Source organism: Chenopodium album, chromosome 14 (assembly GCF_948465745.1).
Source record: "Chenopodium album chromosome 14, dcCheAlbu1.1, whole genome shotgun sequence".
Taxonomy (NCBI): Eukaryota; Viridiplantae; Streptophyta; class Magnoliopsida; order Caryophyllales; family Amaranthaceae; genus Chenopodium; species Chenopodium album.
The window spans coordinates 41007348-41024921 of NC_137847.1; the positions used below are offsets into that span (position 1 = coordinate 41007348).

Below are 17574 nucleotides of genomic sequence, written 5' to 3' on the forward strand. Positions count from 1 at the left end.
ATTATTGGGAATTTTTGGCCATATTAAATAATAAATAAAATATTATTTTTCTTTAATTAAAATATCCGAAATATGTAAATAATCCGATTTTTAAAATAAGATAAATGGATAATAAATCTTATCCAAATAATGATTAGTTTTCAAAATACTTTTGACGCCAAAATTCAAATATTATTTTGGCTCCAAATAATAAATTTACTAAAATACCCTTTTTATAAAAATAATTCCTAATTAATTAATTAGAAAATACGAGGTATTACAACCAGTAACAAAAGCATGTCCTGCAGGAGCTTTGCCAAGAAGTCCAGCAGAATTATTATTTGTAACCACATTACTTGCAGAAGCATTAGCAGATTCAGGCTTGTCCTTATTCCACCAATCTGGTCAAAAATTTTCTTGAGAATTCCACATGTACAAGACTTCATAGCACCACATGAACAATCAGGAAAACCTTCAAGCATCTGTAATTGATCCCAAATAGCCTCAATTGGCCAAAATACTCGGCAATCGAAGAATTATTCTGCTGAATTGTAGTTAAAGTTCGATGCAACTCGAAAATGCGAGGAGTAGTAGTATGACCAAATCGCTCATTCAATTCAATCCATAATTGAGAAGAAGAGTTCACAAACATAAAAGATTTAGCAAGAACCTTGTCCATGGAATTAAGAATCCACGACATCACCATATAGTCATTGCGAGTCCACTTCTGATAATCAGCTGAAGTAGTAGCAGGCATAGGAAGTGATCCATCAATAAATTGAAACTTATTTCTGGCAATTAACGCCATCTTAACAGTTCTTCCCCAATTAAGGAAGTTTGAACCAGTTAAGATTCCCAAGCTGCATACCAGGATGATTGCCATTACTGAGGTAGTAAGGATCATTGAAGTTGATTCCAGAAAAATTTAAAGGCTGAGAACTATCTGAGCCCGCCATTAATGAATCGAAGATAGAACAGAGAAATCAATCGAAAAATCAAAGAATTAGGTCAAAATTGAGACCAAAAATTCAGGAGAAAGAACAGAAAAGAGATTAAAGAGAAATTTAGAGAAGAAGAATCAGAAATCAAGCGGAAGCATCATATCAAAAAATCGATTGAAAAATCGATCAGAAAACTAGAGATCGTCACTCTGATACCATGTACAAAATTGAAGTAGAGAGAGAATTTTAGGAGAAATTTGGAGAAGATTATTATTATGTGCATTCAATTTACAATTTAGATTTATTACAAGTATTTATAATTAGCAAAATATAAGAAGCTTGCAGAGGAAGCTTCCAAGAAATTTTGTAACTAACTCTAACAAACTCGCCGAGATAAGTCAACAGGGACCATCCATGTGAGGACGATCAAACCACAAAAACCATTGTGTTTTTGCTGCTTTCTTAAACTTATTCATTGAACCTTGTTTTGCATTAATTTAATCGAATGTTATACTTCCTATCTCTCAACAATTGAATAAGGAAAAATAGTGTATAATTGGAATCCAGTAATTCTTATGCTTATTATGCTTTACTAGAGTCTAGAGGCGTACTCGGTATAAATCATCCTTGATACAACAATTAAAGTCTTTTTCAAGAAAAGGTTAATACATAGTATATGCACACTCATTATTCTAAGAAAATGTTGAGAAATTAGCTAGGTTGGTGAAGTTAGTTTTTTTAATTTTATTTTTATTTATTTATTTTTTACTACAGTATAAGGCACTTCTTCCGTTCCACATAGAACTATAGAAGTGCCAATATTCCTTTTTATATATCTCAAAATATGGTGTTCATTTATGAGTCTTTCCTATTTTGTCATGATTTTGGACAATTATATCCTTATAAAACATATCATGATATTTATACATATTTCCTCTTTGCACAAAAAATCTAGAATCTCATTATTATTAGAGGTGATGAGTTGTCTTTGACTTTTACCTCTCTTTATATTCGGGAAAAAAAAATCACATGATTATTTTCCAATCAATTCTATGAAACAATCTCACAATTTATATATTATGAACATGACATGAATAAAATAACGTGACATTAATGAAATAACATTCGGAAAACAAACTATTAACAAGATAAAATAACGTGACATTGAAAATAAAATCTAGACTCTTAACAATTAATGCACATAAAAAAAAAGTGTATGTTAATTTAGATCATTTAATTGGGGCGTATTTAAATAAAATGAGAGCTAAGTCAAAATTGAGGTTGCATTTGTATGTATACAATAGTCAATAGATTACATGTTCAAATTTCTTTATCTTCTTGTAAACTGTATTATTCTTGTGGTTTAATTGAACCCCTAAAAAAATTATTTTGAAAGGGACGGAATAATTAATTACAAATGATCATCCAATTTGGTTGAATTTTCTCTATGATTTCAGATCATTTCATTTGAACTTCTTAGAGCTTTAAAATATTCCGTTGAGCACACCGCACACGGCCAAATAGGTGGTAGGTTGGTGAAACGTGGCCTTTGACAATATTTTTCTCAAAATTTTGAGTCTCTTTAAATCATCGAAAATCTTCAAGAGAGTGTAAACTTATACCACGTAATATTAAATATTCAATTTCTTATCAAGACTGCTAAGCTTATTTGTACTTGCCGTATCAAATCTTTTAACTATTGCCTATTGGATAGGTACTAATCCTTTAAATCACCCTCTTATAAGCTCACGTACTTATCCTTATGACCTGTTCTAATTGACTGAACTGAGCTGAACTGAATTTATTGAACCTGAACTGAACTTATTGGAGCTGAAGTGAACTGAACTGAAAATAAGCTAAAGAGAACAGGCCCTAATCCTAACTTCACCCGCATGATGAATTTTCTATCACTTCGGAATGTTAAATTATTGTTGGGAAAACATGCATCTACAATAATATGTGAATTGGGGTTAATTTTCTTGAACTGAAAAGACAGAAGGAGAATGACTAATACTCCATATATAAGAATTATTACGTGTATAAGATTGTTTGACTACTCTATCTTTCACTAATGAAACTGATTTTAGGATAAAACTCTGTTGAGTTTGTATCATGAAATTAAAATATAAGAAAAATCATTATCAATACATAGTTTCGAACATTCATTAGTTTATATAATAAGTTGTAAAAATTTTACATTATCAAGTATGAAAAGTCAAAAAACGTTGATTGAAGAGAAAGGATGTACTCCGTAGTAATAATGTGTCGATTAGACGATAAATAATATTAATATGATGTGGTTAATGTGTTTAGGTAAGTGACTTTACTTTGATCCACGTAGCAAGTGATACAAGAATGAGTTGAAACTCTAGAAATCCCAACAAGCTTCTAAAACTTAACTTTGTAGTCTCCTGCTAATTTAAGTCACACACGTGGCCTTGCCTGTAATTTAATGCCATTTCGTTGCTTTCTAACATGTCTAATTCAAATAGTTGACCTCCATAATAGTTGTCTTGTGCTCTTGTCTTTTTTTTTTTTTTTTTTTTTTTTTTTTTTTTTTTTTGGTTCTTTTTTTCTTTTAGAATTATTATTTTTATGATGACAATTAGACAAATTAGTTGCGTTCATGTGTTGTCACTATATGCAAGGTTTATATCTATGAGATTAAGTATTTGTATATGAAATACTTCCTTTATTCATCATTTTCTAATTGCTATACATACGTGATGTTAACATATTTAGGTAGCTAGCTAGTTCAATTAACATTTTAATTAACTATAAATCTTTTTAATAGTAATGTAATGATTAATTTAGTTACATACTACAAAACTTATCGAATTAAAACACTACACACTTTAAAAGTTTAAAGGCTTATTTATCTCTTTATCATAAGTTGTTGTCGAACATACCCTAACAATCACCAATATTCACCTTAATTTCATAAAAACTACTCCGTATTATTAAGCACCAATAATCTTGCAAGTCCAAATGCACCAATTTCATCCAACACACCCCTAAATCAATTCATCATAATAATGATATCAAAATTAATATGAAGTGTCAATAATTACACTACAATATCAATCACCCATTATCAAAATTTCAAAAAAAAAAAAAAAAAAAAAAAAAATACAAATTAATACTAATATCCAAAATATGGTGTAGATTCATTTAAACATAACTTTGTTCTTATCTATATGAACAGGTGGCGCAACATAAAGAATGTCAAATTTACTAAATTGAGTTATCAATTAGTTGTGATCACCTGATCATTGGAAGTTAGTTAAATCAACTGTCAGTTTCATAAGCATACTTGTCAGCTTAATGACTTTAATTTAGAGTATTTTGTTGTAATTATACGTCATATTTTAGTCTCAAGTGAATCGTATCAAATCAACTAAATTAGTTTTAAATTTAGAAAACTCTACTCTTTGACTTGCAATTGCGTATATTATCATTGACTTTCTTTAACAGACCTACCAGCCGACTTATTAGTAACTAGTAAGCCTATCACAAAATCTTGATAATCATTATAAATAAAACGAAAGTTTTGGTAGTAATTTACTTTAAATTGAATATCCTAAAGGAAAAAAATATGTATTTGGTAATTTGGAGAATATTTCATCATTGAATATATGAAAAGGACAGAATAAATTATTCAATATATGAAAAAAGTAATTTTACTATTAATATATACATTTATTATAAATAACATGAAGTCATGAACTAGTCATGAAGATCTTTAAGTGGATTCTAAGATCGTTCAACTTATGATGGTGAACACATATTTTAAATTTGCAAATAATAGAATCACATACATAAGATAAGTATCAAAGTATTATTGATATGAACATTGGGCTACAATCTCTAATATTTATTTCAATCCGAACTACTTTGATTGACCACGAATTAATTTATTGACTTCATTAGTTGATTTGGATCCCTCTTGTACTTGATTTGGCTCATGAATTGATTTGATTAAATACAGTGACATGTTAATGAACTGGTTGAGATTGTTTAAACCCTTAATTTTTTTAAGGAATGAGAGTTTTTGTTTTTTTTTTTTTTTTTTTTTTTTTTTTTTGGAAAGAAAGAAAGAAAGAGAGTGTTTTAAGTTTTAAACATTGTAGAGTTGCAATTTGATTTCTCTTCTACTTGCCTTTGTATTGGCCCATTAAGCCATTTATAAATTTGTCATGCAATCCGTTTTTAATGCCCAATCCTTACAGATAATCATTGGCTAGCAACATTACAAAAAAACATGAAAAATATCACAATTAGCTGCTATGACTGTAATGCCCATAAAGCTGTATATTGACCTCATTAGTTTTATTGTGTTTTAACCTTTAAATCAAAATGTACTTAAACTTAATTATAATACTACGTATTCAGGATTTTTTTTTTTTTTTCCCTTTTTTGAAATCCTACTACGTATTTAGAATTGCATAATCTGTTTGATCACTCAAATTAATTAATTTCAATTGACCTTGCAATAATCATTATGTGAAACTTTTGACTCAATAAAATCAAATGTGGCACATTCACAATTATTTCATGCCTACATATATATTGGCAAAATAATAGTCAATATTAATTGGTAAAATTGAATAGTAGTTGCCAACCAAAATGATATAAAAAATCTCGAACCAACAAAAATGAATGCAAATGAAAATGATGTCAAATAGGGTGAGGTATTGATAAAAGAAAGATGTTAGTCGGAGTAATTATAGGCACATACCTAGTATAGTCCATAATCAAATTCTTATATGCTTCTGTTTACACTGTTATTATTGATTTTATATTGTAATTATTGATTTTATACAATTATTTTTTATTTTATAATATTATTATTCCAGTGAGATTTTCGATGGAGAGAAAAGGGAAAGAGGAAAGTTTTTATTAAACTATTATTGCTGACTATACACTGTTTTCGTCCATAGGTATGATCCATACCTGATAACAGCCCATCACGCTTTAATCGTAGCAATATATGAAGAAAAAAAAAGAAAAAAAAAATAGAGAGAGATCGATTAGGAGTAACATAGTTACCCACCTCCACATTAGGATTACAATAACCCCCAAAATGGGGAGTTAATAGTTTCCCCTTCTTCCTTTATTATTAATTTATCATATCATCACTATCTATTTTTCCTTGGAATCATATCATCACTACTTCATTTTTGGTTAATCCATATTTCATATTTATTTATTTCATCTGACTCTTTATTACCCTTTAATATATGTATTATTCTCAATTCAAGTATGCTCTTAAAAATGATACAAAAATTATATCATAATTTGATTAAAAATATATATAGAGACAATGTAATAATAGCTTACTGGTACAATTATACCTCTCCATTTCCTATGGCAATAATTGATTTTCGTTATTTTGTATTGTTGTATCGTTTTGTTTATATACAGCCTATTTTAACAAAACTTGGGCTTAATCTACAGCCCATAAGCTAAGCATACTTACCCCTTAAGTTGGAGTATGCAAATCGAAAATATTCAACTAGTGAAGTAGATTCAAGATTACAAGAATTTAGACCTTTTACGGCCGTTTAATAACCAATCATAAACAATTGTTTTTGTATGTAGATTATTAGTTATATACTTGTACGACGCTTTCAAATACTTTCGTTGTCTGTGTCAAAAAAAACAAAAAGAAAAACTTTCGTTGTGTTTTTCGATTTTTTCTTTATGTTGTACTCCTACAAAATTACATTATTCACATATGTATTTTCATTTGGCCTCTTTAAGATTTATAAGATTAAACAATAAGATTAAAAAATAAAAAACATTATCGTCATTGATCAAGATGTGGCACACAAGACTAAGTCGGGGAGACTTAAATGGAGAGCAACCACAGGAATGTTATCTGACTGAAGCATTCCCTTATACTTGAAGGGAAAATTCTACAGGACTGCCATAAGACCCGTATTGCTCTATGGTACAGAATGTTGGGCTTCTAAGATAGATCACATTAAAAAAGATGGAAGTTACGGAAATGCACATGTTAAGGTGAATGTGTGGGAACACTCTAAGAGATAAAATCAGAAATGAGGTTGGTGTGGTAGACATTGTAGATAAACTAAGGGAAAATTGCTTGCGTTGATTTGGGCATGTAAGACGGAGACCTGAGAATGCATCAGTTCGAAAAGTGGAAGAGTGGGACTATGGAGGGGTCAAACGAGGGAGATGGAGACCTAAAATTACTTGATTGGAAGGAGTTATGAAGGATATGTAGTATATGGATTTGTATGATGATGAAACATTGGATTGTAAGGGATGGAGGAAAAAGATTTATGTCGATCACTATACGGAATAATCATTTTGGTTCATGTTAGCCGAACCCACTTATGGAATTAAGGCTTTGATTGATTATTTGATTGATTGTTATCAAAAAGCTCATTGAATTTGTTTTAAACTATCAAAATATGTCAAATTGCAACTTCTATTCAACCACATCCTCTCTAAACTCTCAGTTCTCAATTTCTCTGCATTTTATTTTATTTTATTTTAATTTTTTTTAACAAAAAACCCAATAACTATCTCCTACAAATTGTTTTTCTACCTAAATAAATATCCCGTACATTCATACGATACGAACTTACGAAGTATATAATCACCGTTTGTGTTCGAACTCTCAAGGATTGAATTGTCAAGTGTGGACCATGTAGCAAGCATAAAATATTGACAGAAAGTGTAATTGGTTCAGGTGTTAACAGCTCGTATTTGTTTATGTGCAATTTTTTTCAAAGATGTGACACAAAAGTTCGAAAAACCTTTTATCAAGACTTCTTATAAGAAGTTATTCCGGCAACTTGGCAAGTGGCAACAAATTCAATTGAGTTTTGGCATGGGATTACAAATTTTTTGCATATCATAATTAATTATTGAAAAATTTGTAAATTACCACACAAATAGTAGACTTGTTTTAAAATTACCACCCGTTAATTTCTTTTTTTTTTTTTTTTTTTTTAAATTTTACCACCCCTTAAATTAAAAAATTACTCAGATTTCCACCTTTTTCAAAATTTCGATGGGTTTTCCGTCCGTGGGGCCTACTTAACGGCTACTAACCGCTATTTTGACCCTTTTGACTGATTTTCCCTCGATTTTTCTCTTTAAAACAGCTCTTCCAACTTCAATTCACATTTTCTTCAGCAAATTCCACTATAATTGGGGTAAATAGGTAGAATTGGGGATTTTTTGAAATTAGGGTTCATGTTTCAATTGATTGGGGGTTTTCTTATTTTAGGATTCCTATTTTAATTTTATTGGGGGTTTTCTGAAATTAACTACTTCAATTAAATTAGGGGTTGTTATGAAATAAGGGTTCCTTCCTCTTTCCCCTTCGCTTGAAGTGTTTCCGTTGAGTGCGGCTCCTTCCTTTGCCTCCCATGGTGGTTTCAGGTAAGAAGGAGGAAAGAGAAAGTGAAGCAGGAAAATGGAGAAGAGGGGTTTTGCGGTGATGCAGCGGAAAATGGAAATGGAGGCAGGCCTACAGACGGGAAACCCACTGAAAATTTGAAAAAGTGGAAGTCTGAGTAATTTTTTTAATTTAAGGAGTGGTAAAATAAAATAAAATAAAAATTAACGGGTGGTAATTTCAAAACAGATCTACTATTAGGGTGGTAATTTACAAATTTTTCTTAATTTGTAACAGTAGTAATTGCAAAACCAATTCGTTGTGTAGTAAATACTTCGTATAATTTGCCAATCTAAATAAAAACAGATTGAAAGTATATACTCCAAACAACTTTAAGAAACAGACTTTGCCTTAACAAATGAGCAAAAAATGAGTGAGATTATGCAATTATCTTGTCTTATGACATTAGCACCAAAAAAAAAAAAAAAAAAAAAAAAAAAAAAAAAAAAGAAGCTAACTTTATAAAGCAAGATTTCACCAGATTCACAGAAAATAAAAGAAGCCTTTAATTAGTAAACTTTATAAATTGCAAAAATATAATTGCAACTTTGGTTACAAAATCTGAGAACATATTCTCACAAACTACAATACATCAACTCTTGTACATGGGAACAAAATACCCACAAAGGGAAACCCATGAAATATTTACAAATTCCTATTTATAAAATTCTAGATTATAACTTTTTTTTAATTTTTTTTCCCAAATAACTGCCCCATTTTTTTTTTTTTAAAAAAAAGTTGTTAAGATTCAAGAAAACCAGTAAATTTAAGGATAGAATTTCGAACATGAATCATATTCTTCACTCTAACATTCTTCTCATAACTATCAAAACCACTTGATCTTCTTCGATCAACAATCACATGAGGAGGAACCATTTCATTGTCATCTTCAAAAAAATACCCACCAAAATCTATCGTCTCGCCGTATCGAGGCGAGGAAGAAGGAGAAGAAGATGATGAAGAAGAGTTAGGACTTCCCGGAATGTTTACCGGAACAGAGGATTGTTCATCCTTCCTCCACCTCGAGATCGTGCTTGTTCTAACACGGATCGATCTCGAGTTGGATTGGCGATCATTGTTATTGTTAGCTTGATTGGAGGAGGAATCCTCGGAGAATACAATCTCCGACTCTTCAAATTCAAAGAAGTCCGCCATAATACGAAATTAATTTGAGACAGAGGGAGTAATATAATTGTTATGGGTTTGTGAAAGGTAACAAGAGTGAAAAATGTGAGAGTTTAGAAGTTTTAGAATTGTAAGATAAACAAATGGGGATAGGAAGTATATATAGGCAGTTGGGGTGGTTTGCAAAAAATAAATTAAGAAGAGGAATATTTTTTGGGAATATTATTATTGAAATGTTAAAAAAGTGAGTTGAAGTGGACAATTATTGCAAAATGATTAAAAAGTTGATTGGATTATAAAATTTGTGGACTATAATGAATTGCAACTTTATTATGATGGGAATCTATAGGAATTTGGTGCCCATGGTTTTTTTTGGTTTTATCTATGGGATTGTATTTCCTTTATTATCTCTTTCAATTGTTTTATAATTTTATTTCTTTTTCTTAATGATGATGAAATCTGTTTTGGATTTAGTAGTGGAATAGTAGTTACTCTGTAGTTTGTTTATGTTAGTATGTTGAGTTGTTGAAGCATGTGGTCATGAAAATTGGATTTGTATGGAAAGTACTCCACTACTCCCTTTAAGTGTTTCTTTCTCTTATGTTGGATCAGGTACAAGTACAAGCTAAGGTTCACATTTAGCATTTTAGTTTAATATTCATTTCTTGAAATTTGATCCATCCGTATATGTGTATGATCACTTTATTAAGAGTTGTATTGAGTTGATACTAGTTTACAAAATACTGGTATATCTATATTATCAATATGTGAAGTACGGAGTAGTTACTAGAAAATATAAGAATCATTATATTTCAAAATAATTTATATAGTCAAATTTAACATATGTAATTTCCAATGCATTTGTATGACTATTACTTAGTAATATATACACAATTAAATGATTATAATTTATAAAACTTATTAAAAAGTTGATATGATTCTTCAAAATAAAAAAAAAAAAAAAAAAAAAAAAAAAAAAAAAAAAAAGAGTTGATATGGTGATACTTTTATTTACATACCAAGTATTTATTTAATAACAATTTTTATCATGCGAAGTAACATTTATGCTTAATAGGTTAACTCAAAACAATAATTTAAACGTTATATGCAATTATAAGGCAATTTGATTTATAAAATGAGGAAGGAAAATAGATCTTTTAATTTCGTCTCGCTTTTCTTATTCCATATCTTATCCAATAATAATTCGAATACAGAAAGTATATCCGGATTATTCTAATAGGGTAGCCTATCTAAATAGTGTGAGTCATGATATTAGAGGTGTGGCTCGATGCGCAAACGAGAACAGGTGCATGAACCTAGCTAAGGAGGAAAAGTGGATTACTTCTCTAAATGTCACTTGTCCGGACCACCGTAGAAATAGATTGATTGCTCATTCTTTTTCCCCGTCTTATCGCTATTCATACGGTTTGTGTCATAAATTTGTAGGGGGTTTATTCGATTTTCGGTTTGAATTTAGTCCGAATTTAATCCGATTCGAAATAAATTTTGGTTTTTAATTTTCAAATTCAATCTGCTCCGAATTGCTTACCAAATCCAATCTGATCCAATCTAAATTATAATTCGGTTATTTGGATCCAATCCGAAAATCTGAATTAAAATACGTTGCAAATTTTTTTGGGTCTAATACAATTATTAAAATAAAATTGCAATAATACAATTCAATTCTTGAAAGTATAGTAGTACATGATTTATACAAGTATTGAAAACATAGGTTTACATGATTAATATTGTTATAATCATAAACATAGTTTAACATGATTAATATTAACAATATTTTTTTTGTAAAATAACGCTTTCATAATTCGGTTATTTCGATTTTTTGGATCCGAACAAGGTCAATCTGACCCGATCCGATCCGAAAATTCGAATTTTCAAAAAATTCAATCCGATCCAATTTAAAGTTTGGATCCGATCCGAATTGATAATTCGGTTTGGATTGGATTGGATTTCGGTTTTTATCCGAATAATGGACAACCCTATAAATTTGCGTAGTTGTCATTTTATTTTTATCACTAGTATATTTTATTTATCTTTTGTTTTATTTTGTACCGAGTACTTATTATTATTAAGACAAGTATTTATCATTATTAAGAGACCAAGGAAAAAAATTGTCATAGTTTGTGTTAGGAAATAAGGGTGTAACTTTGTTTGATTAATGCGCAACAAGTCAATGAAAAATTAGAATAAAAGCAATAAAGAAGATAAACAAAGAACACAAAGATTTACGTGGTTCGGTCAAAATAGACCTACATACACAAATGAGGGATTTGAGAGCTTCTTCATTATAATGGAGAAAGAATGAGAGAATAATACAAGGAGTCCTAAATCTAATGGCTCAAAAAGGTATGATTTAATTGATCAACTAAAGGGTCCTTTTATAACACAAGAAAACCTTAATAAAAATGCTAAATTGTTCCCCAAGTATACTCAAATATCTGTCATAGAAAAGATATAATTTTAGGAAATCATCTCTCAAACAATTAATCATAAAACGGACCCAAAAAATTGTCCAACTCGTCCAGGCACGGACATGCTATGTCGAGCACTTCATTAGCATCGTTCCAACTTCGTCAGGTCTTCGTAAAACGGTCATAACTTTCTCGTTACTTATCGGAATTGGGTATATGACCTATCGCTAGAAAGCTCTTGAACCATGCTATCACCTTCAACTTGAATCACCTAAAAATCACTTGTAGTTTGAGAGATAATTGCATTCAAAGTCTTCCCAACTAGATTTTGAGTCACAATCTAACAATTTGTTAGATTAGGCTTGAATAAAATGCTTATATATGTAGGAGTTTATAGGTACTAATTGCGGAAAAACATGAATCATATTCATAAAGCATCTAATCCCAAGATCTCAGTGCATAACACATAAAGAACAAGTAATTATACCTTTGAAGCGTGATTCCACATGCGATCGAGCAAGAACAATGGGAGATAAAGAACCCCAAGCGTGATTCCTCTACTTGGTCCACGGGCACAAGTTAAACCTCCACTAATGCTAGTTAGCGTGATTGAACGCTTCAATCAACCTTTAACGGAGAAGAGAGACACAAACCAACACCACGAACCACCACGAGCCAACACCACGAACCACCTAGGGTGGCCAGCCGTACGGACGAGAAGGGGAGGAGAGAGAGTCGTGTATGTGAGGAGAGAGATGGATTAGGGTTTGGAATATTGGTTGCCTTATTTCACAATTGACTGATTGTTAATTGTAACTTATGTCAACCCTAGGCATGGATCTTATTTATACATCATATCTCTAAATAAGAGTCCACGTCAAGCCCAAACTTCTAAGCCTAATCAAACTACTCTATCCCTACACTCCATGTGGTATGTCATGATCTCATGAGGCACATTAATGGGCCTCTTACTTATTTAACCCAATACCCTTGTTGTGTGACCTTATAGGATCCATTTTATTGGGCTCTGGACTATTTAACTAGCCCAAATATCATTTGTCATATCTAGCACCTAACAATGACGACCCAAAAGAACGAACTTATTATCTCCATAATAATGATCCTTGATATATCTAGTAATTGTACTTATTGAATACATAATTCCTTCAATATAATGGTCATGTGTATCTACTATGGAGCATTAATTTACCATTTTGTATATAGAAGTTTGTTTCTTTGATGTGAATGGGTTATTCTATTCTAGGCCATTAAATTAGTCCAATTTAGGGGGTTAACAAACCGAGCTTGCTCATGATTTACTTGAGATTTGGCTCGATTAAAGCTCAATATAACTCGGGTGTAGCTCAAAATCTTAACGAGCCAAGCCTAATCTATTATAGGCTTGGCTCGAAAGCTCGTGAACAAGCTCGAGTTTTTTGTATAATATTAATTTTTTGGTAATGAATTCATTATTAACATAAACTTTAATATTTAGGACTTCTTAGGCTCTAAAATTAATCTTCAAAACTCTAATTACGTTCTTGCTAAATGTCGGAGATTTTTTTCATGGTATTTGTTGTTGTTCATGTAGAAGAAGAATCAACAAAAAAAATAAAGTATTGGCGGATCAAATATTTTTTATCAGGTGGGTTCAAAATTCATTTGATTAGCTTTTATCGAGGTTTAATGGTCACGTTATTAGAAAAAAAATGGATAAATCCCAAATTTAATAGAAGAAAATCTTTGATCAATTTTGATATTCAAGTGGGGTCAAGGGACCTCACTTAATTAACACAATGTCGATCCGCCATTAAAAGAAAGAGGAAGGAAATAGTCCCATATCGAAAGACAACATCAAGGGATAGAATATAGGAGTTATTAAAGCAAAACTTTTTTTTTTTTTTTTGGTACGAATATTAAAGCAAAATTTGATTGTTTTTAAAACAATGGTTATGGGCACCCATTAGGGTTTTGTAGATTTTTGGGCTTGATAAACCTTGATTAATTAAGCATCAAGCTGAGCTCACCTTTAGAGTCTTGAGCTCGAGCCGAGCTCAAATTTTCTAGGCTTGTTAAGCTTCGAGTCGGGCCTGAGTTGACGAGCTTCAAGCTCGAGCTGCGCCTACCTAGGCTCGGTTTCGGCTTGGCTTGGCTTTGCTCGTTAACGAACACCCCTAGTCAAATTGAATAGCTAAGTCCACTGTTTAGAAACTTGCAAATCTTTTACGTAGTATTTATTTTTTATTATTCTTGTACTAACTTTGATCATTTTGTTAACTCTAACCACGTAGTAAATTACGTACTGATTAAAAACTACATGTATCATATTAAAAAAAAAAAATTAGACTTCTAAAACTTTAAAAAGTTTTGCAGTGAATACTACTAGGACAATGCAGCTTTTATTTACAGCAAGGGAAATATATTTTCAAGGTGTATTCTGTAATAAAGGGAATAAAGATTTAATTCGAAGTAATTGATAGTGCGACATTTCTTAAAATAGAAGTGTAACAACTGTAACAACTAATATGTAGTACAATTTATAAAGATTTGTGTAGACAAACATTAAGTCAATATTTTGAATGTTGTAAGTATCTATATGATTATGACATAAAAACTACTCCATTTTTTTTTGGAGACAACATTATAATATATTCGTTCTTAAAAGTTCTTTAGGACTCCAATCTAATATTTAACAACTAATATCTTCAATTTCGTATGTGATAAAGTATAAAAAATTGATGGTTGAAAAATATATATAGAGATGAAACTAACAAGATACCCGCCATAGCACATGACTATGTTTTGAAATATGCAATAATGGCGGGAATTCATGTCAATGTTTTTACTAACTTGGACATATATGCCAAAGTGTCAAGAACTTTCAAAAATAGAGAGGTACATAGTATGTGCTAGCTTACATATTGCAATAATTTTTTTTAAATAAATGAGCATAAGGGAAATACAAATTAAAAGGAAGGTGAGGAGGGATTTGAACATATGATCTATCGTACACATTGACCTTAATCTTAACAAATAAGACAAGAACTACTTAATGTGTTCTTGTGTGTTTAATCTAATATGTGCTCGTTGAATAAGAGGTATTAATAGCGATGAAGGACAGTGATTTCCTCTCTTGAGCTGAAGTGCGTGTTTGGGCGCAAGCAAGTAGAGGGAGGAAAGTTAAGTTCCTAAAAATGCATACTTTATTTGTATATGAGTAGTTGTTTGGTTGATATGAAAAAGGTTGAAAAGGATAAAGTGAAATTTCTTTTAACTTCCTAAATAAAGTTAATACTCATGTAAACTAAACAAACACAAAATCAAACATAAATAACAACAATTTATTATAATATTATTATTTTTAATACGGTAAGATATACGAGAAGCCCCCTCGCTCCTATCACAAGAGGGGGATGAGGATTGAACCCCCATCACTCGGGGGGGGGGGGTGTGTGGAGGGACTAACTGACTAACCATCCTCAGCTCCACTCTTAGATTTTCACAATGATTTTTCATAGGGAACAAACATCATAAGTGAGTTTAATAACTAGCCGTGATGGGGATTTGGTTCGTTCGTAATACCCCGTGCAACTTCAATTTGTGTGAACCCTCATGACTCGTGAGTAGACCTAGTTATTGGATAGGGTAGTTCAATGATAATAGGATTAATTAGGGCTAAGTTTAAAGGGATTTTAATGGACATCCAAGGCCCTTACTGGGTAGGGTTAGTATTGGGCTAAAATATTTTTCAATTTAATAGATAAAGAAAATAGATAACCTGAAAATAAAAACATATGTATATATATATATATATATATATATATATATATATATATATATATATATATATATTTAATAATGACTTTGTCTAATACTTATTTTATTTTTTTTTTTATAAGCTTGCCCATTATTGACCTATTATTGATTCACATTGACCCGACCCGATATTAACCCTATAAAATATATCCTCTTTAATCTAACCTGCACTGATCATGATCAGACCCGCTCAATAACCAGGTCTAGTCATATGTATATAATTGATCATTATTTGTAATTTCAAAATTTAATTTAATTATAAAATAATCGGTGTAACTTTGATTGGATAACCATAAATCTAAGAATCTCTTGATAATTCATCTAAAAGTTAGCAACGACTTTAGAAGAGTACTATAGTATATACCACATTGGCACTTGAAAATGACATCAATACCAAATTAACCAACCAAATGGCAACCGATATTTATAAAACACCTTTAAGATTGAAAGTGACGCAAGGCCTATTCCAAAGACTACCAACCAAATGTCGAGAGCAAATGTCGAGAGCACAAAAGAAGAAGCTAGGAAGTAACACGTATCTATTTCGTATGGTGTTACATTTTACTAAAATAATTTAATATAAATAATCTCCAGTTTGGGACAAAAATTGTTTGTCGATTAATTCTTTTGATTTCCCTCGTGTTAGACACGTGAAATACCGTGACTCAGTTGGGATATTTGTAGTAGTTCCAAACTTTGTATGTGTTGTTATTTGTCCCAATTTGGCGGAGATAGAATTTCAATAATAATATTTCGAAGTAAAAACAAAAGGTTGGGAAAATTATGAAGTTTGACAAACTCTCAAAAAAACTCCATTTTCGAATTTTGTCAAGTCACACAAATGGGTGATAATTAACTTTCAACTCTCGATTTTGCCTTTTCCCACAAATTCGATATAACCAGGCATTGATTGCTATTGTTAAATATGGAGTACATTATACATATTATTGTTGTATAAATTGTTCTCAAGGTCATATTCTTTCACCGTATGATAAACGGACCTGGGTCACACCTGTCACAATTGTCCACTTTATACGATCAAAGAGGTTCTACCTCAAAACCATATGACAATGAGAGGAGTAGCCTCTTAGCCTTATAAAGTGAACACAACTTTCTTATTTCTTATATGTGGGATACATATTCCAATACAAACTCTCACTTATACACTCAACTAATGTGAGACAACAACTCTATCTGAACCAGCCATTTCAAATCAACAAAGAAAACTCCAAGAATTCGAAACAATCCAAGAAATCAAACTAACCCAGACAAAATCAAATCGCACCAAAAAATTCCAACAAATACCCAGATGAAACAGATTCACAGATCACAAAAATTTGTTCAAGAAATTGCAATATTCAAGCAACTAATCGAACAAATTCGCACCAAAAAAGAATCACATCAAAATTTTCAGATTCAGAAAGAAAACTCACAAAAAATCGCAGCTCAAAACATCATCACTTTTCGCACAACAATCTGCCCAAATACCCGCTCTGATACCATGTTATGAAGCAGAAAAGATTAAGAAATAGAGAAGGAAGAATCATCTAAACTCCATTGAAATATGTGAGCAAGCTTCGTACATTTCAGAGAGGAAAGGAGAAAGATGAGAGAGAAGTATTTTCAGAAATCAGAAAATTATGTAATAAAAGAATATGCTAGAGTTTATATAATACTCTGCATTTATTACATCATCAGCTCAACTAACTCGAGCACTAACAACTAATAGCTCTAACAAACTTGCTGACGTGGCACTCAAGTTGTTGTAGTGCGTGCTGACTCATCAACTAGCAAACATATATTTCACACACCAGTTGTCACGTATGGGTTTTCTCATGGGCTCAACACC

At 31.0% G+C, this 17574-nt stretch overlaps 1 protein-coding gene and 1 long non-coding RNA gene across 3 annotated transcripts; both read right to left on the reverse strand.

Moving 5' to 3' along the window:
- Positions 1-9096: 9096 nt before the first annotated feature.
- Positions 9097-9510, reverse strand: LOC145578060 (protein S40-1-like). Its single transcript, XM_081635460.1, has one exon. The coding sequence runs from the start codon at positions 9508-9510 to the stop codon at positions 9097-9099; it is 414 nt and encodes a 137-aa protein (XP_081491586.1).
- A 2212-nt stretch (positions 9511-11722) lies between these two features.
- Positions 11723-17357, reverse strand: LOC145580250 (uncharacterized). Of its 2 annotated transcripts, none has more exons than XR_014099352.1 (2): positions 17159-17357; positions 11723-12180 (listed from the first exon to the last, which is right to left on the reverse strand). It is a non-coding gene; the product is annotated as an uncharacterized LOC145580250 (long non-coding RNA). The 2 variants fall into 2 exon arrangements; XR_014099351.1 differs by having other exon boundaries at positions 11723-14083.
- Between the last annotated feature and the right edge of the window lie 217 nt (positions 17358-17574).

Bases quoted from the DNA above. Each gene is read 5' to 3' on its own strand.
- LOC145578060 (XM_081635460.1), bottom strand. From the start codon at position 9,510: ATGGCGGACTTCTTTGAATTTGAAGAGTCGGAGATTGTATTCTCCGAG.